A 26,698-nucleotide genomic window follows, 5' to 3' on the forward strand; every position below is an offset into this window, starting at 1 on the left:
AAATTTTAAATCGGCTGGCACTAATTTCTGTACCGTTGCTTAACGTTTGTCTCTCCTCCAGCCTCAGTCAGAGGCTGGTTCTGTCCACAGGACACACTCCAGCTTCAGCAGATTCGTGCTTATGAAAGGTCACAGTAACGCATTCTTGTTGTTGCATAAGGTTTTGTAACCATATTTTGGTGTGGCTTAAATGGATACAGTCCCTTACATTCAGTCACATCACAAAAAAATCTGTTATCTTATCTGGCTTATCTTTTGCTGTAGTGACAACTGGAGATTTGTTTTAGAGAAAAAAGCTAGAGACACTGATCTTTACTTTTTGCCCATTTGTTCTTGTAAAACAGCTCAAGTCAAGTCAGATTGGATAGAGTGTCGGTGAGTGTACATTTTTAGGTCTTGCTACAATATTTCTATTGAATTTAGGGCTGGACTTTGACTGGACCACTTTTACAGATGAGTATCATTCCACTGTTGGAAAATAGCGTAATTTAATTCTTGTTTTGGAGCAAGCTATTATTTGCAACAAAAATAAATAAAGACGACAACTGTGTATTTATCTCTATTTTTTGTGTTCTAATACTAAAGAAACATGTTAATAAATTTATATTTCACAAAAGCATGTATGCTACTAGATTAATGAGCTATTAAATTTCACAAGTGCTTAGTTTGCAGTTTATTTTGGGCAGGCATTTATTGTATTGTTTATCATTTATCGTGATACGTTTATTTTCACGGTAAGCAGTGTTATTTATTCTTGTATCAATATATGTGAGTTTATCATTCTGTAATGTTGATGAAAAAGTTCTAGTTCCACAGGCAGATCATTACGCTTATAACATGGGGAAAATGTTTTGTTATTGGTGAAATAATCTGCCAATTGTAGATATTTGTGCCAGAAAGACCAAAAACAATTGGTGAGATTTTGTGGGTTTGCAGCGACTGTTTCCCCAAAAGCGCTGTTTGTTTGTATTTGTGGGGCTACGATTGCTGCGTCTGCCGCAAGGTTTACCTGAAAACGAAGTAATAAGTAGTTCTTAGTGTCACTTTTCTCGCTGTCACAATAGCGCCGCAAAATAACAGCGTGATAAAACCTGAGGTCAATATCCTGCAAAGTGAAAGAATCTGGAAAAGCTTGAATACTTTTGAAAGTTTCCAAGCCCGTATTGTACATCACTAGCTAATTAGGTCAGCTAACCAACGTCTGTAATCCATCAGCATGACTCTGCATTTTGTACACACCTTGCATGTTGACGACACGCCCAGTTTGAGGAAGAATGATCCTGGGAATCTCCGGCCGCCGACTTCAAATCTTATTTGTGTTGCGGGCGGCAACGATTGCTTTTCTGTCCATGAATAAGATAAATAAATGCAGAGACGACAGCGTTCTTCTAGGGCTGGTCAACAGACGACAGCATACTGTGAATGCAACATAAACATGCAGCTGTCCTGTTATTTTATATATTAACTGCACAATACGCTGGTAGTCGAGATGACAGTCTAAAGCGATTTATTTAAAGTCAGATGTCAAAGTCTCCTCCTGCACAGAGATTAGAAATGCGCCACTTTCTCGTCAACACACACAATCAGGGTTTCATTCGTAGGCGGTTCGCCATGAGGGAAATTAAACGGCTATCGGCGAACGGGAATGAATTATTTAAAGCAAATCTGTTTATTCACATTAAAATTTATAGGCTTTAAATTGGGAATATTTACTTAAATTTTTTAAACTGAAGAACTCAGCAGATCCAACTGTGAGAGCTGCTTAACTGGCTGAATAAACTGGAAGTAAATAAGATTAGCTGCAAACCGAGCAGGTCGGCAAATTAGCGGCGATTAGCCACAGATGATTTATGGATATAGTACAAAGACTTTAAACCCCCAGAAACATGAGAACTTCTTAAACCCTCTAAAGTTGATTGAAGATTTTTTTTTTTTTTCCCATTTGTTGAATTTGGTTTGGAAAATTCTAAAACTTTGAGACAAATTCTAAGTCGCAGTATTAGTGGTGTTTATCAGGTTTAAATTAAAAATATAATTGTGTTGTTTGAGCTTTATTATTCCTCATTTCCTCAGTCAAAACCTGCACCATGGAGTATGTAGTTCTGCCACAGCTCAACAGGAAGGTCCTGCTCCAGAACTACAAACCGCAAGAAGAAAAAACAATGAACGCAGCCAGGAAGTTTAAGACACAATATACAGAACAAGCAAATGAAGACAAACAATGTATAACCGTATAATCAGAATATACATTGAAATTGAAAATGTGGGCATATTTCAGACTTTTTGTACCCAAAATAAACTTTTGATCCAGAATTCTCTTGCTAGAAATAATTTTTGATCATTTTAGGGAAAAGAGCACCAACGTTTTGACTATTTCCTGTATTTGTGTAAATTTTTATCCATTTATTTATTTATTTATTTTTTACATATATGTAAATGTTTACTTTTGTAGTTCGGAGGCTGCCACAAAACGGAAAATTCAATTTTGAAAACATTTTTATTGAAAATACAAACACTTTTCACAATTGGAAAAACAAACAATGGCACGAGTTTTTTTTTTCTTCTTCTTCGACTGATTATACGAGAGTAACAGACGTGTCAGGGGTATTTCTCGGTCACGGCTCGACACAAACTCAGCGTGTGTGATAGTTATGGGTCTGGTGAGGAGGCAGCTGCTAGTCAGGGATGGAGAGGATGGAAACAACAGAAAATGTCCGGTTCAAGAAGATCACTACCGCCCTACCAATCAGGCGTAAACTGTTGGGGACAAAATAAATTAATACGAGACGCTACCACAGAGTCACCAACGTGATCACAGCAGAGTCTGGACATTTTTTGTAACTCGGCTGGGAGACGACAAGTCGATGAGACGTCTTGAAGACGAATCCCGGTCCATCAAATCAGCTGAGCTCCGTCCGATTATCTGCTCCGAACATCGGCAAAAGAAAAAAGGGTTTGGAATTCAGAGTGAGCGCCGCTGATTCACCTCGATACCCCCAGAAAAAACCTCAGGGGTGAGTGGTTGTGTCAGTCGGGTGGAGAAAAATGTCAATAAGATCCATTCCTCAAAAAGAGTCAGGAAACACAAGTAGATGTAGCGAAAGACGTTCCTACCTGTCCAGGCGGCCGACTACGTCTCTCACTGTGTTGATGAGACTCTCGTGCTCCTGGGGGCTGCCGACGATGACGGTGTGGAGCTTCTTCATGTAAGAGTCGATGGTGTCGAGGGTCGGGGTTTCTCCGCTGCCTACAGACAGGAAGCACGCGTCCTCAGTGTTCACATTTGCACCGCAAGAGTTTTCGCATCTATTGAACGTCTTCACAACTGCTCCGACGTTTTTGCACGCTTTATTGAGATTCTCTACGACCAAACGAGGGAAGGTTCGTTTCACAGTGGGAGGAAAACAATTCGTGGCTTTTTACATCTCTTTCTCTTTTTTTTTTTTTTCAAAATAAAACTGCGTGCGTTAGTTTTCACCCAACCTAAAGGGTTCATTGACGAGTGGAAACGGATTCCATTTGTCACAGTTGTGTGACGAAAATGGAGTCATGTTGTTCTCAGCCTCATGTCATTTGGCCCTTCTTGTGACTTTTCGTCGCCATCCTCATGCGAAACCATCGGTGAGAATTTTTGAGTTTATCGGGAAAACAGCAAACAACTCAACTTCCAGAAACCGATTTTTCAGCAGGATCAATAGTTTTTTAGGGTGATTGTCCGAGGAAGTACAAACTTTTGAACCAAAACACTAAACTCCCATCGTTCAACGTAGCGGCCTAACGTCCCAAAGATGCTTTCTGTTTTGTTTTTTTTTACTTACAATAGCATGGAAAACAAAATGAGACGTTTCAGCGCATCAATCATTATTTTCTCTCACTCCGAACTCGTAACAGTCGTCTCACTCTGCCATGATCACAGTCTTTACGACGTCATAAACTCTACATTTGACAAAACACCACGATGTATAATAAGCTGAAATAATCTGCCAGAGGAACAAGACATTTTGTCCGTTTTATAAATTAAAGTCCCTTGTTCTAATGACCGATTATTTCTCTTGCTTTTTCATCAGTATCAAGGAGTTACTGACTTAAAACAAGCTCCAATATCTTGGTGGAAACTTACTAGTTTTGCCTTATTTCAAGTGTACAAAAACATTTGAAGTAGAAACCAGACTAAAAATATTTAAGATTTTGTGTTTTTGCAATGGAGGGAACACAACAGACGGGTCAACTAAAAAACAAAAACAAAAAGAACATTTCATTTTCATTCCATTTCCTATTTTGTGTTGGTCTGCCACATAAAATCACAATAAAACAAATAACTGACTATGACAAAATGTGAAAAAGTTCAGCAAGACTCTGTGTCTCAAACAAGACAATAACTTTCCATTCCAGGTATTTATTACTTCCAGGCCGTGTGACTGCGATGGCATTTTTGTGTGTGTGGGGGGGTCTCAAGCCAATTTGCTTAAAATTGTTTCGCTGATCCTAAACGCTGCAGCTGAGTTGCAGTCGGGCACAAACATGCAGCGAATATAAAATCCCCCTCATCCCACAGAAAGCTCTTCATGAGCTAAACGATGCTATTGTTCCCCCAAAACCTCACAAGAAGAGATCATCCTGGGAGCGCGGGCTCAATCGCGCTTCTCCGGAATTTCTCGAGTCGAGAAACTGAGAGAAGATGCTTCGCTTTTCAGTCTTATTCCAATCCAGTTTCAATTCTCTGTAAAAGATTCTCCAGCCTTCTGTCTTTTCTTGAAGGCTAAACTATCTGTGGAGTTTCTGGGCTCTTTATTCCTGCAGTTTCAGCTCCTTAAGGCCTTTATACTTACTTCAAAATTACTTTAAATTGTGCTTTTAATACGTAAAAACCACTCAATGTTTCCTTTCTGCGTTTAAAGAAAAACGTACTAAAAAGATACTTGCGTGACTTGTGAATGGAGAAGGGTTGAAACCAGTGAAGAAAAACAAAAAACACCGATGATACTCTAAGAACTCTGAGGGGGGAAAAAAGAGGCAATTCTCCGTATTTACAGAACCGCCGCCAATAAAATCTTTTTATGAAAGCAAAAGCGTGCCTTACTTTTATAGGAAGATCTTTCAATAAAGTTTAAGATATGCGGAGAGCCAGTGACTGAGTTGTAACCCCGGAAACATAAACTGCTGTAATTTAATTCGATATAAGTCCAACTACAACTAAAAAAAAAAAAAACCACAATCAAAGTGAGGAAAATAAAGCCAAACCTGTTCTTTGTAAACTAAGAAGCACACAAGGCTTCATTCTACCAGCTTTAATTTACAATCTCTTCAACAGGAAGTGCAAACAGAAAGAAAACGCCCCTGAGGCTCTACCTGAAGTTTTGTAATCATCTTTCATTATGGAGCTCTGATGCAATAATTTATGGGCCTATTAAGTTTATTTCTGGTGTTTGCAGAGTCTGCAGGGCTGCTGTCAAGAGAGATTAAATGTGTGGGAAATAACGTCAACGTAAAATAAAGTTGCAAAGGACGACTCAGCAGATTTTGTCCGAGTATGCAACATGACTAACATGCTTACAACTGTTTAAAAAAACAGGTTTGGTACGTGAGATGCAGCGGACTCATTATATATGTGGTAGATATGTTTTACCACGTTGAAGTTTGGGACATGACTTTGCTAAAAGATTCATTTCAGTTTTTTAACGTTTTGTCATGTTGGTCAAAAACTTTCTTGCATTTTGTTTCTTTGTAAAGTAGCTCAAAATCAGTCAGAGTGTATGAAGAGACTCTGAAAAATCTATTTTAAATTCTTGTCACTGGATTTGAGGCTGGATTTTGATTGGATGGTTGCAGGACGTGAACATGTGTAGCTCTGGCTGCTTGTTTAGGGTTGATGTCGGTGAAACTGTCGGCAGCTTCTAACTGGTTTCTTCACTGGATTATTTACCATGTTTCATTTTCAAAATGTTTTGTTGGGCAAAATGCGCAGTGCTTCTTTTCTGCCACACATCATTTTGCACTTAAATCGTCATTTTATTCCAGAATGCCCTTCCAGGAGGATTCCCCTGTATGGCTTTAGGCAAAAATTTACCTGAATTTCTAAATCATTTCTTTGAAAACTTGCTACGACACAAGAAGTCCCAGTGCGCACTGTACGCTGGAGAAACCCTAACTAGCTAGCGAGGGTATATTAGCAGCTAGTAAGCAGTGACCTAAACCACCTCAAGTGTCTGTCCACAAGTCAAACAGACAGAACGTCCTGGGAGAATAAAAACTATATAAAATATAAGATATAAGGTTAAATACGCCTGCCATGATCAAATGTAAGACGTGATTAATGTATTTAAGACCAACTCATATTTTTTTTTAATGAATTTAAGAAACTTTAAGAATATACAGAAACCTTTTTTCTTAAATGTAAACTTTTATACCTTACCTTATGTTGGTCTGTAGCATAAATTACCTATAAAACACACTAGAAGCTTGTGGGTATAACTGGGTTTGTGCAGGTTTCACTAACTCAAATTAAAGACTTTTTAAGACCACTAAGAATGGAAATTAAGACCTATATAGCAACAGAGGTGTACTAAAGAAAATCGAAAGTAAATCATAAGGGCAAGCTAACTTTGCACATATCCATGATGGACATAATAAAAGCTAGCTAGCTTTACTGCTAGCCACAACTGCATTGAGTCATAGAAGGAAATAAATATGCCTGCATGTGACTCAAAACTTTGCCTGACAGAATAGTTCCATGAGAAAAAAAAAAATCTACAAAAAGAGAATAAATAATGTGGCCACGACCAAATTTAAGACCTGTGAATGACGTATTTAAGGCCAATATGCTTTTTAAAACTGGAATTAAGACATTTTAAGACTTTAATCTTTATACGTCTATTTAAGGATGTGCCGACACCCTGTACAACATGTCAAAATGCAAGAAGGTCAAAGACTCGTGAACACTTTTGCAGGACGCCGTCTCTCTCACCTGGCAGAGGCACCGTTGAGAAGCTGGAGGTGAGCGCTTGGCGCAGGGTTTCCAGGTGCTGGTGCAGGAGCCCGTTGCGCTCCCTCTCCTGCATCACGTCGCCCTCCAGCCGCTCCACCGCCCCGCGCATGCTCTCCACATGCTTCTGCAGGGCCGCGTTGCGCTCCTCGTACTCCATGTTGGTCTTGCGCAGCTGCCGCATCTCGGCCTCTCGCGCTAACGGTGGTGGAAAAAAATAATCCACATTCACACACACATGTTCTTAAGAGTCAACTCTTGGCTTTATTTACTCCAAGGCACATGTGTCAAACTCAAGGCCTGGGGCCCAGATCTAGCTTTTTATGTGGCCCTCTGGAAGGACTCCAAATAAGTCCTTCCAGTTTTTCATAAATCTGAAAAATTCACACAAAACTTAACAGATCTCAATATTTTTGTCTGCTTTTACTGCAAATTTTATTCAAATAGGTCAAAATCATTGAGTTGTAGTGACTGCTGCCTCGGCCTTACTGGATGTCAAATTATAGTCTGTAATTGATATGGCGAGTAATAAAATTCCTTACAAACATTTCTAAATCGGCACCACAAAATCTGTCATTTTTATTGCAAAAAAGCAATAAAACAATCTCAAATTCTTGGAAGAACAGCTGTTTACTGATATTTTAACAGTTAAATTGGTTTTATCAACACATTTAGACACAACCGGCCCTTTAAGAACATTCAGATTTTTGATATGGCCCAAAATAAAAATGGAGCTTGACACTCCTGCTCTAAGAGTTCGTTCAGACACATGAGTCGTCCTTCCGACTCCTTTAATTTTACCTTTGCTGTGGTTGAGAAACTCTTCCGTGAAGATTGGGATGTCAAACACGGTCCTGTCCTTTCCTTCCGCGTCTTTCTGTTTACAGCCAAAGACATTACAGAGAGAGGGAGGAAGATTAGCCGAACTGCCAGACACAGTCATTTATCTTACTGGGCTCTGGGTGGGCTGGTAATTGATTTTCTATCTGGCCACAAGACGTACACTGCGATACAGTTTTTATGAAATGCGGGGATGGAAGTAATTTCATCATTTCTGCATCCGAGATAGGAAAGGCTGTGCAATAAATCTGCTCAAGAAACAGGCGCTGAAACAGAAGAACGCAATACAATAGAGCTTTCACTCCCTCCTTTTGTAACAACGCGCCATCCTTCTTCATTTCCCACCCCAACATAATGACATTCATGCTGAATGCCCCTGCTGGTGCTAATCTGGAAGGAGCGGGGTGGGAGGAAGCGACACTATTCCCACGGCAACGCTCATCCCGCTTAAGTCACCTTGGCCACAAACTCCTAAGAGGTTCTGAAAGTAGTTACAGAGGGAGAAAAAAAAAAGTCTCTTAATTACACGCTGAAGTTAATAAAAATGAATTGCACGGTAAGTGGAAGCTAAGCGTTTGGATCATAAACACAGCCCTAAGGAGGATTAACCCGCAGCTTCAGTCGTGCAACAATGAGCACTAAATGTTTGCAGCCAGAGGAAGGGCCAACGGTGCTCCCAGGCTCTCAGGGGGGAACACGGATTATACAGCCTTGGAGTTGATCAATTAAACTAACAGTTCATTTATATACACTTAAAAGTAGCATTTTGAGTCTTTGGTGTATGTTTTTTTTTTTTTCAAATAAAATTAAATAAACCATGGTATTTTCTCGCCTTGTGTTTTGCCAAAAATGCAGGGTCACTGATGCAGCAGTAACCAAACTCTCTCTTGTTTTGTGAACTTTGCAGCTGGAGGCGGTGGAACTTATTTTTGCTGTGCGGGCTTCTTGAGTTCAACTGTGTGAACGTCTCTGGAGATGATCCAGAGTCTTATTCTCTCTTCTCTTCAGCTCAGCCTGCAAGTTTTCTAAAGGACTTAGTTCTGAGGACCAAGGAAACTAAGAAAAAAGAAAAGAGTTGGCCCATTTCCCCCTTTTTTAGGCAGAAGTCTGAATCTGTTTTCTTGTTACAATTCACCACGTCAATAAAATCTACTGACCAAACTCTGAGGAGGTTTTTGCTCTTTTGGAAGGATGAAGTATGAGGTGGTGGGGTTAGGGTTAGGGTTACCCGAGGCTAGAAAGTGATATTTCACAGCCACTAACTTCTGATCTGGGCCAAACTTTAGAAAGGGCCTCCAGGGGCAGTGGCCCAGGGTGCCAAATGTTTTGGGGGAGGACGCCTTACACATTTAATTATTTTTTATTTTTTTATAGATGTGTGTTTTGCTAAAAATGTACTTTATGTAAGAGACATAGACCCATATAAGATGAACTGTGATAATACTTTTGGGATTTTTTCAAAAGAACCAAACCCTTTGAAGAACATGTTCACCTCCTCGCTTGAGGTGGCGCTGAACCAAGAACTACTGAAGGAAATGAGAAGAAAAAAGACATCGAGTGCAGATTCCTTCTTCACAAAATGTGAACAAATTGCCGCAGTCATCCCTCTGCTTGCATTCAAACTGCACCAGAGTTCATTTCAACTGAATGGATAACTAAGATTTTAGGCAGACAGGAGTTTGCTTGCAGAGTTCGATTGCACGTTCACAAAGGAACCAGACTTCTTGGGCAAATGAACTAGAGTTTGATTAAAGTGTACTAAACACTTTAATCAGTGTGAATACACCCTGAAACTCCTGGATATTTCAGCTTTGGACATTCGTTTCCGAGGAGTTACAGCTACTTGAGTGTTGACTGAGTTCATAGAAAGACTCTTGAGTTGTGGAAAATCACAACAAACGATAGTACAGAACAGTCACTGTTCTATCGTTGTGAACGTGCTTTGGGAGTTTTTGCAGCTTGTTCTTTGCACATTTACTACGGGCAGAACCACTTTCCTGTGGGAGGAACCTACAGCGCGAAGATTTCCCAGGAGTTCTGCACTTGAGTTCTGATGAAGTATGAAATATCCTGGCCAGAGAGATCTCGGTGAGTGAAATGGTTTCACCAATCCATTTGGTTTGAGTTCTCTTTCGTAACCGCCTGCTGCTCCTTGAGGAAAGCATAAAGAAAAAGAAATTCACCCTCTTCGGCTAGATTTTCCACATCCCTGAAGTCATTGAGGAAGTAGAGTGTTGTAAAATGATTTTAAGACTTTTTTTTTGTTGTTGTTAATGTTTTTGTGGTAATTTCATAAAAGCTCATTTTGTGGCCCAAGTTACAAACCCCTTAGGTAAGAGCTTTTCACCCCAGGACTTAATAGGGTTGTGTAACATATAAAACTCTTCAGTGAACTAGAAGAGGGTTTCCTCCCCTAATGAAATATGATAGTTAGCACTTATCAAGGGCAATTTTGAGCATTACCACCAGGCAGGAAAGACTTACTGACCTCGTGATGAGCCTCACTGGCGACTTGGTGCCCAACATCTGGAGAGGAAGGAAAGAATAAATGAAGGGGACATCGTCACGGATGAGTCAGATTTTCTGGGATTGCAGGCCTGTCGTCAGCTCGTTACGAACTCAGGGAAATGAACGAAAACAGAGAGGTCAATAAAAATGTCGACACTTCATGTCAATCAGCTCAAATGAGGCAATCCTTCAAGCTCAGTGGAAATGGGATTTTTTCTTTCACCAAGCAGAGCTGTTTTTCCTCAACTTTCTTTTCTTTTCTTTTTTTTTTTTTTTTGCAGGGGATGTAAAGTTTCAAGATGAACAGATGCAAAATATGGCCAAAAATGCCAAAAAGAAGGTCACTGAATCTTATGTTTTGCTGCTTTTCATAAAGCGATCTGCTACCTTTACTTCCCCACTGACTGGAGGAAATACACTTCTAGCATTTGTAGTTCTGATTTGATTTACAGTGGGTGAAATAACCTATTTTAATGTAGTAAATATACTTTTAATGCTATTTCTTTTCAACATGATCTCCCCTATTTCTTTTCACATTATTACACACAATAATGTGTGTAATAATCTGACCTCATTTGTTTTGGTTTCTTTCTGCAGTGATTACTAAACTATCACTAAAGTTTCTAGCACAAAAATCTAAGTATACTTGTTAAAGTTAAAAGTAACTTCTCAGCACGATAAAGTATAATTATTAAATATAGATTTTTTTTTTTTTTTTTTTTACATATTATATAGGATAGTTTTTCTGTCGTAAGTGAAAAAGTCTGCCAATGGAAATAGGACAGACCAAAAGTTTGGACTTTTACAGGATTGCCTGTATATTCAAGAATTACCAACTTAAAACTGTATTAACTTAAAATTTTTGTTTTGTAAAATGAAAACGATTCCTTTCCTATTTTCTTTTTAATCATAACTCTACCGATTTCACGTGAAGCGTGAATCTGAGAATCTTTGGAGGGCTGAAACTGTGCTATATGCAAGTCTGATGTCATTTCTTTTCATGAAACACAGTTAATTATCTTGCCGGAAAGTTACTTTTAAGTTAGTTTTGTCTTATTTCAAGTGTACTAAAGGATGTGCATTAGAACGTAGAAGAAAAACATTTTTGGTAAGATTTTTGTTTTTGCAGTGTTGGGTTGTTACAACCACCTGCTCAACATTTCATGTCACCAGCACCTTCAGAAATATCTTTACTAGGAGAAATTGTGATGTCTTGGTGGAAGAACTCGGAAAGGCCACGCAAAAAAGAGAAACCACCCATTCCTGACTGCTTCCTCCTCCACTTACCCTCATTACACATTCAACTTCCTGTGAGTCATCCTGTCTGGATAGGACTCCTCAGCCAACAATGACTGGTTTATCCAAACATCTTCAGACACAGGAAGCGTCTCACTAAAACACTTTTCTAACAGGAAGTCCCTTCTTCCCCGCCCCCCCAGAAAAGGGAAAGGCAGCCGGCCACCTGACCGTGTCTCACCTCCCCGGTGCCTCTTGCCCTTCTGCTTCTCCTGGACCTTCCTGGTGAAATGCTTGTAGGCCTCGGTCTTCTGGTACTTCTCCAGCTCTCGCATGTAGCGCTCCTTATCTCGCTCCGCTTCGTCCAAATATCGCTGCGGAGGGAAGGCGGCACACGTTCAAAAGTCCATGCACCCATTTCAAAAATGCTAGTTTTTTTACTATTAGTTGAAACTAGAGTAATTAGAAGAAGAAGATAAAGTCACCAAACCAAACCAGGTCGGAGATTGGCGGAATTAAAGGCCGACCTCCGATCTTCCATTCATCAGCAAAATTATTGAAAAAGATTTTTCGATAGTTAAATAGTTTCTTAACAACGATCAAGCGAGACTGCCCTTATCAAAGTGATCAATGATATCCATATAAACACACACTGTGGAAGAACCACAGTGTTGGTTCTGTTGGACCTCAGTGAAGCTTTTGACACTGTTGGCCAAGACATGTTACTGGATCAACTGGAGAGTTGGGTCCGACTCTCCGGTCCAGTACTCAACTGGTTCGAACCTTTCATAAAGAACAGGGATTTCTTAGTTTCAGTAGTCAATATTTTATTAAACATTGACTAATTTCTAATAAGAAATTAGAAGTCACATGACATGTGGGGTACCCCAAGGTTCAATACTAGGACCCCTCTTATTATCCATATGCTCCCACTAGCTCAGGTTTTAATACGAAATAATATTAGCTACCATAACTATGCAGTTGACACACAGCTCTATATTACGAAGTCACCAGGTGACCTTTGACCCCATCCAATCACTGAACAGATGCTTCGAACAGATAAATGTGTGGATGTGCCAAAACTTCCTCCAGCTGAACAAAAACAAAACTGGAGTTATTATTTTTGGACCTAAAGAGGAACAATGTAGAGTCAACATACAGCTTCAGTTATTACAGTTGGAAACTAGAGATCCGGCACAAAATCTGGGTGTAGTGACGGGCTCTGATCTGAACCTTCAGAGTCACATGAAGACAGTACCAAAGTCGGCCTTCTATCACCTGAAGAACATTTCTAGGATTAGAGGACTAATGTTTCAACAAGATCTAGAGAAACTCAGCCATGCATTCATCTTTAGTCACGTTGATTACTGCAACAGCGTCTCCACAGATCTGGCTTAAAAGATTAATCAATTTCGATCCACAAGACTGCTGCTCTCGTTCTGACTAAAACCAGGAAGAAACTGCAAAGACTACTTTGAGAGTTGCTTTTGACCAGCAGCCAGTGGAACATTGATCAACATATTCAATGTGTATTTACTTTAATTTGATGATGAGATTTGACAAAACAATGTTTATTGCTGGTTTCATATTTGGTTACTGTTATGTTTTTGTTGTGTGAAGCACTTTTAACTCCATTGTAGATGAAATGTGCTATATAAATAAAAGATAAGGGCTCTCATTAGATAGGGTTAGGATTACTGTCTTGTAGACATTCTGTGCAGGTATTCCACAAAGAAAAAAAAAAAGATCTATGTTGGAGGGTCTAAAGCAGGGGTGGGCAATCCTGGTCCTCGAGCACCGGTGTCCTGCAACTCTTAGATGTCTTCCTGATCCAACACACCTGAATCCAACAGCTTAATCACCTCCCAAGTCTCCAGAGTTCTGCTAATGACCTCATTATTTGACTCGGGTGTGTTGAAGTAGAGATACATCTAAAGGTTGCAGGAGACCGGCCCTCGAGGCCTGGAGTTGCCCACCCCTGGTCTGAAGAGTGACATGTTTTAGAGAAAAATGTAACATTTAGTAGTTTGGCTTAGAACAAGAGTTTTCCACACTCATTCATGCCTGCTTGTTAATTCTGACGCCGTCCCGTTTTGGGCGCCGCCGCAGCGACGGGTAGCCAACACAAACATCACCTTCCAGACATTTCTCTTCACGGTTGCGCGCCCAAGTGGCGAGCGCCGTCTGGAAACTTCTCATCCTGACCTGCTTCTCCTCCGGGGGCAGCTTGCTCCACTCATTGCCCAGCATCCTGGTGATCTCTGGGAAGGGCACGTCCGGACGCTCCGCCCGCAGCTGCTCCCGCCTGTCATTCATGAAGCGAACGTAGCCCGTCAGGGGAGCTTTGGGCGCGTTGCTGTCCTTCATTGGCTTCTTCCTCTTCCTCCCTTTGGTCCAGCTGCCACGTCGAGGTTTCTGCAGGAACAGCACAAGTCGAGAAACGACAGGGGAAGGCGCCAGGTAGCGGCTTTCGTGGGAGTTTCCTGCCCTCCGTGAAAAAAATAAAGACAGGGGGGAGTGAAAAATGTGTCATTTGATATTTGTTAGCCTCTTACCTCGTCTCCATTTCTCTGGCTGTTGTTGTCAGCGTTGCCTGCAGGAGAGCCCGTCTGCTCATCCATCACTTTCAATGTACGCAACGGAGAAAAAAAAAAAAACAGGAAATCTGAAACTTAATATCTGTAAATTTAATATGCATTTACATAAGATCCAAAAAGGTCAGTGATTTAACTATGGTAGGGTTTTATCTGAAGCAACCAGCCGGCTAAAAGTGGGTTGAGCTTTTTTTTTTTTCTTTCCCTCAAACACATTGGAGGCAGTGAACAGCAATGCCAGGAAATAGACTGCTCCTTTTTGCAGCTGGATCTACTTTTCATCCAAACTCCTCCCAGCCTTGGCTCCAAGCTCTCCTCCTGGCCGGCCATGTTTCCTCTAATAGAAATGTCTTGCCGCTATCAATCATTAATGAGAAAGTGACGGGGAAAGAAAACGGCGTTCACTGGAAATGCTGGAGAAGTTGTATTTCAACGGGGCCGAGGGACTGCACCGCCTGAAACGTTAACATGCTAACTTTTTGTTCGTACGGCGACCAAAATGAGAATTTATGTGTGTGTAACCAGGCGGAAAATGTCATTGTGACATTTAGACATAAATAGTGTGAACTGACAAGCTGAACCGATCAAAACTGGTTCAATTCTTCAGGGAGACTTTTTAAGCATTTTTGTTTTTAGCTCATCAATGGCGGTTCTAGACTATTTTGACCAGAGCGGCTAAGTTCGGGAGAGCATTTTTTACTTTTTTTGCTAAATACTGGTAGTTATATTGTTGTATCAACCTTCCACACCTTTCAGGTCTTCTGGTTCTGGTCTACTTTGCATTCCCAGAACCAGAACCAAAAATGGAGATTCAGTTTTTATCCTCCACAAATCTGGAACATAAAGGAACTCAGAAATACTCAGTTTCTTTAAATTAAGACTTAAAACCTCACCTGTTTAGTGTTGCCTTTGATTCCTAGTAACTGGAACATTGTTCAATATAATGGGACATATATTTTCTTGATTTCTTTTTATGACGGCATTAGATAAAACTTAATGTTTATTGCTTGTTTCATAAATTGTAGCTGCAGGGTCTCCCACAGCGTATTATAAGCCTGGGGGGCCACCAGGCTTAGCATTGTTTGTTTATTATTTTTTTATTTATTGCCTTTTTTTTAAAAAAAAAAACACTTTATAGTTGGGGTTTAGGTATTAATCTTCCAGTCTTCCAAAAACGCTTAACTATCAGAAGATATTTTCAAGTTTCCTGGCATCCTTAAACATTTTTTAACTCAAAAACATGGCGGTGGGCTGGATGACTGCCCTAGCACCACGCTACGCAAGTTAATAAACTTGTCTTGACAGTCGCTCAGAACAAAAGATTGGAAAACAAAAAAGGGCAACATTTCATAATTTAATATATCAAAACTGAGATCCAATGTCAATGCGACTGAAGCTAAAAGTGCACCACCTTCATTTTTGAATTTACTGTTAAAGTAAAACTGTGAAGGCAGGAATTAGTTGTTTCTGTGCCAGCGTATATCGTAAAACAACTAATTAAATAATATGACTTGAGAACGGGAGCAAAAACTGGGATCAGTACCAGATTTACAGGGGGACTGGCCCCTGTTGGCCCCTGTCTAGGACTGCCCATGCAGTTCTTAAGGGTCAGGCTGAAAAACACCAGAGCTGGGCTGTGAGGAAACATATTAAAGGGAAATAGGAACACATAAAATATGAGCACCCTTCCCCTCCCTCGAATGAACTCTCCAGACATCACTTAATAAACGTGCAGCACTGCCCTCTGCTGGGGCTCAACCTATATATATATATATATATATATATATATATCAAATATATATATATATATATATATATATATATATATATATATATATATATATTCACACATATATATATATATATATATATATATATATATATATATATATATATATATATATATATATATATATATATATATATATATATATATATATATATATATATATATATATATATGAGGTCTCAGAAACAAATGATAAGCTTGGAAATCACCAACTAATGCATTTAGAAACACTAATTTAAATCAACAATCAATTCTGTTAAATATTTATCATTGTATTTGTGAGCAGAGAAACTAATTTAGCTGTTATTAAAGAAAAAAGAAACTAAGGACCATTTCAAGACAGCTACCAAATGTCCACATATTTAATATAAAATGTCATATTAAAGCTGTTATTTAAGAGAAAATGTATTGACTTTTAATACAAAATCAAATAAGACATAATCAAATTAATCCTCCTACCCCCACAAAAGAAACTGCTAAATATTTAAAATTTGAGTTTAAAACATTATATAAACATCCTTATAATACGTCTCAAACAGTATGAGTTTTCTCCACGTATTGTAAAATGCCCATATGGAAGAAAAAGTACTGCTAACTGAATCAATGCGAAAGTAATAAAACAAACCGGGTCAACAAAACTTGAATTATGTTACTACAACAGCTTGGCTCCCACATAATACTATAATAAACAATAATTATTTTGTGCCATTGTAGCAATGCTTTCAATGATAAAAAAAAGATTAATAAAGATTAATTTTTATTAAAGATTAATAAAAAATAAAAATAGATTAATAAAGAAATAAAATTCCGAAGGAGATTTTATTTCCCCTCCCTCTATTAGCCAACTAGAGAGAGGGGGCTTCAGTACGACGATGCCGAGCAGTGTGTTACATAATGTAATGTTTTACTATATAAAAAGACGCATTATTGATGTATTCCACATTAAAAAAAACTGAACGGGGTTAATACATTTCCAATGCTTAGTTTTAAATGGTTAGCTTAGCTTAAATAAATTGTCAATTATCTTAACGTTACATCAGCCGGATCCTTATTTCTATATTCCTTTAGTACTGCTTACACGTTCAAGAAAAAAAACCATGTTGCTAATAAATATCTGTGAATACCTTATTAAACCACCGTCTGTCTAAATATATATTGTGAACAACGTTTAAAAGAAAAAAAACAAAAAACCTTAAATGTATTTATAGACATACGTCTTAGAAAAGTTTCACCTGTACAGAGAATTACCTGTTTGGGTTCGCTTCTGAAAGCTAGCGCTGACGTTAATGTAATACAATATTACCAATATGAGTTCAAAGGCACGTCTACCAGCCCCAGTTTGCGACTAACATTACACCCGGGGCTGCGGGACAAGCAATTAAATTATAGAACCAGCAGCAGTTAGTGGCTAGCATCACCTGCAGTCCATAATGCTAACGTCCTAACAGCTAGCGACCACCACGTTTAGCAGCTTTAATGACTACAGCATACATTTTTTATTTAACAGTATTATATATGCCGACAACGACTTTCGCGAGGTACCAATCATTCACTTTGATTTAACATCAGCAAGCATAAGAACAAACCCAACTGCTGAGCTGGCAGCTAACTGTGCTCCAGCTAGCATTAGCGCTTAGTTAGCAACGAAAACACGAGAAGAGGAATGGTCACTTTAACTTTCTCCTAATAACGTTGTTAATTATACCGAATGACATTATTTTCGTACATACAGTGATATCCATGCATTAAAGACTGACCTTAGTGAAAGTGATTCGTTGCTGTAGTAGGCAAATTTCCCAACCAAAACAATAAAACAGCTACGCCATAGAAACCCTGTAAATAGAACAGCTATACATTCATGTCTGGATGCATCCAGCTAATTCTATCTGTTAGAGGAATTACTGAGCAACTTTATTACCTCAGTTTAAACTACAACAAATAAGACGCGTACATTAGTTAAGCAACATAAAACAATGAGAGTCTTACAAACAGCATAATTTGCTAAAGGCAGATCCACATTTCTATATATTCTAGTTCTTTGGCTGGTCTTTGGGTTTCTTTTTCATCGTGGATGCATTGCCAAGATCGCCGTCCAGCTTTCTTCCTCTGCTGCCCTCTGGTGTCCATTGCCTTTCATTGCGTTTAGTTATTTATAGTTATTGCCACGTCTACAACCGCAAACTTTAATGTGTACTGTGATTTTGTGAAAACGACAAATGTTTGAGACTTGGAGACGTCGGAAATATTAAACCAAACAGCCTGAGCTCGGTCATGAAGCAATATTTAAGTCTCTCTGTCAATAGATATCTCTCAATGAGATATTCAAAGCTTGAATTATCGTTTTAGAATCTGCTCTAAATGTCTCTATAAGTTTCTCCCTGACACGTCCGGGTGTGTTCTTTGGTCTTCATACTGCTGTTTGCTCAATAACCTGCATTTTGTAGTTTGTGGTTGTAATGTGACGAAATGTGAAAAAGAACAAATGATCCAAACAGACAGTCAACATGTATCTCAAACGTTGTCTGGGATTAAGTGTCAGGGAAAGACTAACGCTCTAATTTGAAACGAACACACTGCAAATCAACAGTTAAAGGGGTGGAGGGGGATAAGTTAGCACCTGCATCCTAATTGAATCTTTGATTGCAATCTCATACCAATTATCCTGTGCTAATCCAGCAAAGTTCCCAGGCTCATTACACACAGGTTGGCCACATCAAGCTGCCTCTTGGAGATTAGCTAATGAAGTCACGACCCAAGGAGAAGCACATCGCTCTAACAGATAAAAGAATTTCCAGTCAGTGGCTGGGGAAATTAAATATCTAATATCTAAATATTTAAATAACCACTCATGTTCATGTGATACACCATAAAGTGGGAGATTTTAATCATCACCTGTTTATATAGTCTGTTTAAGAGTATAAGCCACCACATAAATTATTAGTATTGCAATGCATCATATATGTGTTTTTTTAAATTAATTTTAGACTGAAATTGATCGACATACCATGTCAAATCAAAAAAAAAAAAAAAAACAGGAACCAAAATATGTAGACAGCGTTTCACCAGGAGGCTTAGAGTGAGAAGCCCCCCCGCTCACTCCTCAGACAAAACTCTGACACACACTTCCTCACCCATCAGGATGCCGAGTGGTGAGGTGTGAAGTTACAGTAGATTAGTCCAATTAGGAAGCTTAAAATTATATATATAATCTGCCTAACAATTGTTCACCGTACGTAGTAGTAGAAAAGACTGTTTTAAAGTGATTAAGCCTCACACTTTGTATATATACAATATATATATATATATATATATATATATATATATATATATATTATATGTATTTTTGTTTCTTATTTGCATGGGGACAAGTGTTACGCTTAATCAAAAAGCAAAACACTATGACATTTAGAGCCTCAGTTAATGCAATGCACATCGCCAGACGTGCCTTTAGCAACATAAAACAAGTTAAAAGACAAATTAAAACAACATATCAAGATGAAATGCCATGAAAAAGTTGACTTAAAAATAGAACACAATGAAACATGGTGAGACATGGTGGTGGCAAAATCATGCTGTGGGGATGCTACCCTTCAACGGAGAAGGATAAGCTGGGCGGAGTTGACGGTCGGAGCTAAAATACCAACCCTGAGCAAACAGCCAGAGCTACAGAGGAATGGCTCAGATAACACACTATGTTTGTGTCGGAACGGCCCAATCAAAGTTTCAATTGAGAGTCTGTGGGCAAGACTTGAAAATTGCTTTTTGTAGACGTCCTTAATAAATAGTTGTAATTGTATTCCTGAGGTAGGATTTAATTTGTAAATAAAACACACAAAAAAACATAAATTCTTCTTTTCCACCACACTAAAATATATATACAACAGCTTCTTACTAAATGCAAAAAACGTAAATCACAAGTAAATAACATAAAGATGATAAGAAGCAGATCATTTAGATCCTGGATGTTTACTGGAAATGTATGTAAAACCAATTGCAACGAGCAGCAGGAGACTCGGAGGGACGGGGCGGCTCTCCTACTGACAGAAAACCTCCAGACACATAAATGGAGTCATAACTCGAATATGAATGCACATAACTTGAGAAATAAACGTAATACTCCCGTCTCTTCTGGGGGAAGTTATCGGCTTCCCTCTGCAACCAGCTTGCTGTTTACTTTTTGGTGTCAGTGAAAAGGAAATTGGAGTTCTCTATGCTCCATAAAGTAGAAATTGGATATAAAATTTGTTTGTGTTTTGTAACAAAAAAAATAAATAAAAATAAGAGATAAATAGAGAGAGATAGAAAAAGTGTTACATTTATTAGCAAACTTGGTAAAATGCTCAAAATATATATATTTTTTTGTTGCTGTGTCAAAATCACTAAATTTAGAAAATCATTCCCAAGTTAGTATTTATTGGGTAGTCAGTCAGACTGTCTGTTCAAGTAACAAGTCTGGAGATTTGTGTGTTTTTTATGATTTGAAATGTTTCCCATTAGCCAAAATTTGTTTTCTGATGAGTCAGGGTCAGGGAACATAAAAACCTTCAGTCACCCAATCGACTGACTTGCCAAGTAATAGGTGGGGGAGGGTCCTCATACAACCGGAAAAAAAGATGATGACCAGACTCTTTTTCTGACCTTATGAAAAGGAGTATAAATCATTGGAAAGGTATCACGGTGAAATATTAGCATTTTTACAGCTATCGCTAAATCAAACCTTGATACAGGTAATTTGCCCATGTCTAATGAGGTAATAAAATGTAAATGTGTTTGTCTTTGGACTCCATTGAACCGCAGCGCAAGCCACTAAGTGCTTTTCACACAGCCTTTGTATTTTTCTGCCCTGCGGGCAGCCCATGTGGGCATTAGCATTAGCATTAGCTTGATCTGTGGCGTGTTTGACAGTCGATGTTCCACTTTACTGGGCAGTTAAAATGTGGCTTTGAACTTTGTTGAAGGTCACACAGCATTTCCAAAAGCTCCTTAGAGACTTCCTCTGATTTTGCTGCCCAAAACAAAACACTGAAACGATGTAAAGACGGCGGTATCCTCTTGTTGTGGCGCAGCAGGCTAATAAGGCATAAGTAGCTAATCAGAGCAGTTAAAAGGGCTTTAAACTGATAATCCCAACGGGTTTGGGGACATTATCCTCAGTGTGAGAACACAGCGTGAAGTTTTCTTATCCTTCCCATAAGCCGTGACACACTAGAATGCATGCGCATAAAACGGGATTCCTTGCCAATCAAACACTCCAACAGCAGATGATCTCAGTGATTAGTGTTATCGCCTCCCGCCAAAATCACCTGCCAAAAGGCTATAAAATGCAGCACGTGTAATCATGACCGCCAATCATGAATCGCATGGCTATATTATCTCAGAGCATATCATTACCATCGTCCTCTGAACCTCATTTCATCAGATTTGTCATGTCTCATTTCAGTACATTGTGTCTACGGGGAAACCTTCACCTTGGACGGGGCTATTGCTGTGGCTTCTGAAGATCATCCAGTAGAGGGCAGCAGAGATGTATGAGAGTTTCGTTGATCTACCATAGAATAAAAGGCATGCTGTGGCACAAATTAGGGATTTAGCTTTAGCAGGAGAGCATTCAAGGGTGTCTGCCCAGGTTGGAGGGCAGCTCTTATGGTTGGATTCATCAACATGCTCATATTTTTTCTCAAGTCTTCTTAGAAATCATCTTACAAGAAAAGTTTCTCAGATGCTCTTAAAGATGCTGGCATAACAATCAGTTGATATATATATATATATATATATATATATATATATATATATATATATATATATATATATATATATATATATATATATATATATATATATATATATTCTAAAAAAGAGGCCCTTAGCTTTGATATTCCCAAATAATAAATATAGAACTCTATAAATGTTTACTCTTATACTCCTTATGTAAAACCCTATTAGATATAGACGCACATCCCCTATCTCAGATTTTTATTTGTACAAATATTAGAAAACAATGCATCATTTTCCTTCCGCTTCATATCCACTCTGGAAAAAAATGAAGAGCCCAACCCCATTGAAAGCCTCATGGTTTATCCCACCAAATATTGATTTCTGAACTCTTCCTGAGTTAAAACATTAATATTGTTGTTTCTAAATGAACATGAACTCGTTTTCTTTGCATTATTTGAGGTCTGAAAGCACAGCGTCTTTTTCCTTATTTTGACCATTTCTCATTTTCTGCAAATTATTTCAGACATTTTGTCAGTAGCTCATAGAATAAAAGAACAGTGTTCATTTTACTCAAACATATGCTCTTCATATGCTACCCTATGAAGAGAAATTGATAACTTTAAGTGGTCTCTTAATTTTTTCCAAAGCTGTATTGTGTTTCTATTTTGAATAAAACACACACACCCACACATTCACACCAAAACAGCAACTGAAGTTTGTGACTAAAATGTGTCAAAATCTTTCAGTTGTTATGATTAACTGTTTTAGTGTCTCTGTGTGTATATTCTGTTGTTGGGATCAGGTAATTAATCTGTTAAACTGATCATACAAGATGTTCAAACAATGGCCTCCCGAGGAAAACCTAAAAACGATGTGGAGTACAACTCTTTAGAGGAAAGAACCACCAAATAAACACTTTTGATGTAACACAACAAACTAGCCACTACAATTTAACTTCAAACACGTACACAGCAGATAAGTTCACTAAAATGACTTTTTATGCCAGTGAACCACATTTCAAGCTTCGGTTCTCATGTCGACATAGAGACTCGTTCAAAGTGGAAAGAGCGTTGAGCTTAAGCGCCTCCAGCTGATTGCCTTTAGTCATCGAACGTGTTCACTCACACACAGAGAGCTCCACGACACGCAAAGCCGACATTTAATCTAGCCCATTGTGCCCACTGGGATTCCCATATCAAATCACTTTCGTGGCAAAGCCTATATAAGCTGTTTGTCAGAACTCTGCTACTAATGTGGCGAAGGTGAATCAGATCTCAGAATAATACTTTTCCTTCAATGGCTGAACGGAGCTTGCAGCACATCTCACGTTAGCGGAGTGTTTCGCCGGGTGCCGAGGGCGTTGAACAAGTCTCTCGGAGTAAAAGGGAGGATGCCACATCGCACTCTTGGAGCTATCCACTTGTCATTAAATCAGGAAGGTAGAAACAGCCTCCAGTGTTTCAGTGATCAGGAGGTTGGTGTGATGGGATATGTTCATTGACTCAGTGTAGGATGTGTTGTACGTTCACACCTCGAGCATCTAGTTGAGCTCAGTGGTAGCCACCTGAAGGCATTGGCATGTTATGGGCAGTTGAAGTTGAAGCAGTGAATTGATTAAAAGAGCCAACAGGATTATCCTGACACAACAATCCAATTTTTTTAGACATATGTGACTCACCTTTGGTACCGCAATCCCGTCCGCATGTTTAAAAACACACAAGCGTGTTTAGCCTTGTCAATACATGCTAAGCTATGGTCCTGGATTTGGATTTGGAGGTGTGTATTCTTCTTCACACTTGCCTGCGGGTTGCTCGAATGAAAACTGTACATCCCCATCAGATGAAGCCAACAGAACAACATCATCCGCAAAAAGCAGAGATGCTATTTTACCAAAATGGATCCCCTCAACACTTTCACTGTGCCTGGGTTATGAACATAATTGGTGGCAAAGAGCAACTTGGTGGAGTCCAGCTGGCACTGGAAACGTGTCTGAGTTACTGCCAGCGATGCTGACCAAGTTCTGGACGCTGGCCATCTGCTGCTTGGTGTAGAGCTCTTCCACAGCCAGGACAATAACCACACTGCTCCTCCAGGATCCAAGACTTGACTATTCTGGTGGATCCTTCTTCCCAGAAACCCTGAGTAGTCCTTAACCAGGAGGCTTCTTGTCAACTCACCTTTCTTAATTCACCCGTATTACAAATTAGTTCTCCAGAAAGCACTGTGACTAACATCTCAATCAGCTTTTCAGACTTTTGAGCTGCTCTTCTGGTAATATCTCACATTTTCATTAAGCTCAAGGCCTTTGAAGAGCCTCTTAAAAAGTACAAATGAATCTACCCAAAAAACTCAGTTCTCTTTGTTTTCATTCAAATCCTCACCGATATTTTCCACAAATGCATTTAATTATTCAGATTGGGATGTTGTTTCTGACAGAAATGTACATTTTAATATAACTCACTACTCTCAATGCCAGACAAGGAAATTCTACACTTCCCTTAACATCTTGTTTTGTGTGAATTGCCTTTTTTCTTTAGAATTAATCAGAATTTTTTAAGTAAATAATAAAAAAAAAAAAGAGTCTCTTCGGAAATGAGTATTAGAATCAAATCAACATATGAAAGAGGTGCACAAGTCCAAGAACGACGCCGGCAAGCGTGTGCATCAGTTGCTGAAAAACCAAAAGGAAGTCTGATCGAGAATTAATCTGTAACGCAAAGAAGAGAGAAAACCTCACAGGTGTTTTGTCAAAAATAAATGAGGTTTGAACACAGGATATCTATTAAACGTTGCGCGAATATAAATTTGAAAGGTCCGTGTGCTGAGATAGAGCCAAGGCCTCATTGTCAGAACAGCGACGATGTCTGCATTTACGGAAGCACTTGAAAAGAACGCCTCATTGTGTACATTTTCAAAGACCTAAAGAAATACACCGATACGTGCTAAACAAACTGGATAAGACCTTTCACTGGGAAGCAAACCTGAATTCAAATAACGGCTCAAAAGCGACCCGGCTGCCCTTTGAAAAGAGCTCAGGACGAGAGAGAAGCTGACAACGGATGATAACTTGATGCATGACGCTGCTGCGAGCTTTAAATGTCTTATCTAAATTCATACACAATGACAGTACCTCTCCCCAACCATGTCACGTTTATCTTTTCTTTTTTTTTTTTGTTCAGCGCCCGGCAGATAATGGAGAAACGAAAATCAATAAGTAAGAAAATCTTGCTGAATGAACCAGGGGATGACGGCTTTGAGCGCTGATGAGTGCGATATACGCTCATGCATACTGTATGGATAATGAGAACGACGGCCACAAGTCCAGCTCAGGCTTGGCGTTACATCAAGCAAAAAAATAAATAAATAAAAATGAATCTGATAAAAGAAGAGGGGTACAACAAATTTAGCATGTCAGCCATGCTAAATTGCTCTGCTCTGCATCCCCAGAACCAGAGCCAAACGAGGAGAAGCAGCATTCAGCATCTATGCACCACAAATCTGGAACAAACTTCCAGAAAACTGTAAAACAGCTGAAACACTGACTTCCTTTAAACCTCAACTAAAAACCCATCAGTTTAGAGTTTAGTTTGAAACGTAATCAATTGCAAGTTTATTGACGGAATCTGACTTAATATTGTGTTTTTATTGTTGATTCTATGTTGCATTGAGTTTCTGTTTGATTTGATGTAAAGCACTTTAAAATGCCTTGCTGCTGAAATGTGCTATGCAAATAAAGATTGATAGATTTGATTGATTTGAACCATTTTGCATCGAAAAGCAAAAATTTGAAAATGGTTGACGGTTTTAAGATCTTTCAAACTTTTAAAATGAGGATTCAAGAAGACAGTAGACATGGAAAATGTTCACAGTGCTTCACTTTTCCCACATTTTGTTACGCTACAGCCTTATTCTAAACTGTTGTCACTTCACTCTCGCCTCAAAGTTCAAAAGCGGCTGTCGATGCTGAGGTGAATGTGGGCTGTTGGGTTTCTATTTTTAACACATTTCCAAAAGTCTCACATTTTTTTCCCCCTACTTAGTCAAAATGGAGTATTCTGAGTGTAGAATTTTAAGGAATCAGATTAATTTGATAGAATTTGGAATAAAGCCGTAACATAAAATGTGGACAAAGTGAAACGGTACGAAGGCTTTCTGGATACATCGTGTGAGTTTAAATTTTAAATGCAAACTGTAATTTGAGTTCATAAGAAACAACATGTTTTATTAATTAATTAAAAAAAAGTTTTATTAATTACAACATGCGTTTTGATGAGGATTTTATTTTTCAGATTAAAAGTAACCTTTAATAAGTTATTGCCGGTCAAATGTTTATACAAGCAAAGTCTCATGCAAGTGTATTCATGCAGATAGGTCAATTTTATAAAAGTTTCTTCGCAGCGACATGAACACTGATGTTTGTCAGCGTTGTGTGGTCATGACCTAACCTGAACCGACTCATGTCCCATGGTTCTAAGGGGTCACATGAGGGAAAGAAAACATGGCGGCAGCGATCCACAGCTACCCGTATGAGTATGTAACAATCTGTGGATGTCCTCACCAGGCCGACTGTCCAGGACATGAGCCAGGGAGCCCGCTGAGCACTTTTGTCGTACATGTTTCTGCACTTTTGCAGAATGCGACAGGCATTTATACAAGAGTAAAAAAAAAACAAAAAACAGGAAACATTTGTGGCTCCGGGGAAAACGGCGACCCATCATGTCCTTTGACGCACGCAGAGGATAAGGAGAAGAAAGACGTGTTTGCTTTTTCTTCCATCTCTCTCTCTCTCCTTTCATGTGTTTGACCCGGTCCCACCACAGAATCCACTTTTGCAGGACTGGCTGTGCAAATGTCTGTATTGCTGCTGGATTTTATTGTGAAATCGAGGACAAATGTATGCATTTTGAACGCTTTTCACAAAGACAATCTGGAAAGAGTGCAGTGTGTTTATATTCATCTTTTCAAGTGTTTTTGGGGGCGGGGGTTACATCTCCACCAGCTTTGTCAGTGAAAATGGACTTATAAGTCCGGCTG

At 39.0% G+C, this 26,698-nt stretch overlaps 1 protein-coding gene across 3 annotated transcripts; it reads right to left on the minus strand.

Moving 5' to 3' along the window:
• Positions 1 to 2,483: 2,483 nt before the first annotated feature.
• Positions 2,484 to 17,989, minus strand: hmg20a (high mobility group 20A). 3 transcript variants are annotated; one of them, XM_044125432.1, is made up of 9 exons: positions 17,707 to 17,987; positions 14,122 to 14,189; positions 13,772 to 13,981; positions 11,808 to 11,940; positions 10,311 to 10,348; positions 7,784 to 7,859; positions 6,965 to 7,180; positions 3,115 to 3,247; positions 2,484 to 2,923 (listed from the first exon to the last, which is right to left on the minus strand). In XM_044125432.1, the coding sequence occupies exons 2-9, from the start codon at positions 14,185 to 14,187 to the stop codon at positions 2,920 to 2,922; spliced, it is 876 nt and encodes a 291-aa protein (XP_043981367.1). In that variant the 5' UTR covers positions 14,188 to 14,189; positions 17,707 to 17,987; the 3' UTR covers positions 2,484 to 2,919. The 3 variants fall into 3 exon arrangements, with proteins under 3 accessions (XP_043981367.1, XP_043981368.1, XP_043981370.1); XM_044125433.1 differs by lacking the exon at positions 17,707 to 17,987 and adding an exon at positions 17,198 to 17,572; XM_044125435.1 differs by lacking the exon at positions 2,484 to 2,923 and having other exon boundaries at positions 3,111 to 3,247; positions 17,707 to 17,989.
• Between the last annotated feature and the right edge of the window lie 8,709 nt (positions 17,990 to 26,698).

This window comes from Gambusia affinis, linkage group LG08, assembly GCF_019740435.1.
Source record: "Gambusia affinis linkage group LG08, SWU_Gaff_1.0, whole genome shotgun sequence".
Taxonomy (NCBI): domain Eukaryota; kingdom Metazoa; phylum Chordata; class Actinopteri; order Cyprinodontiformes; family Poeciliidae; genus Gambusia; species Gambusia affinis.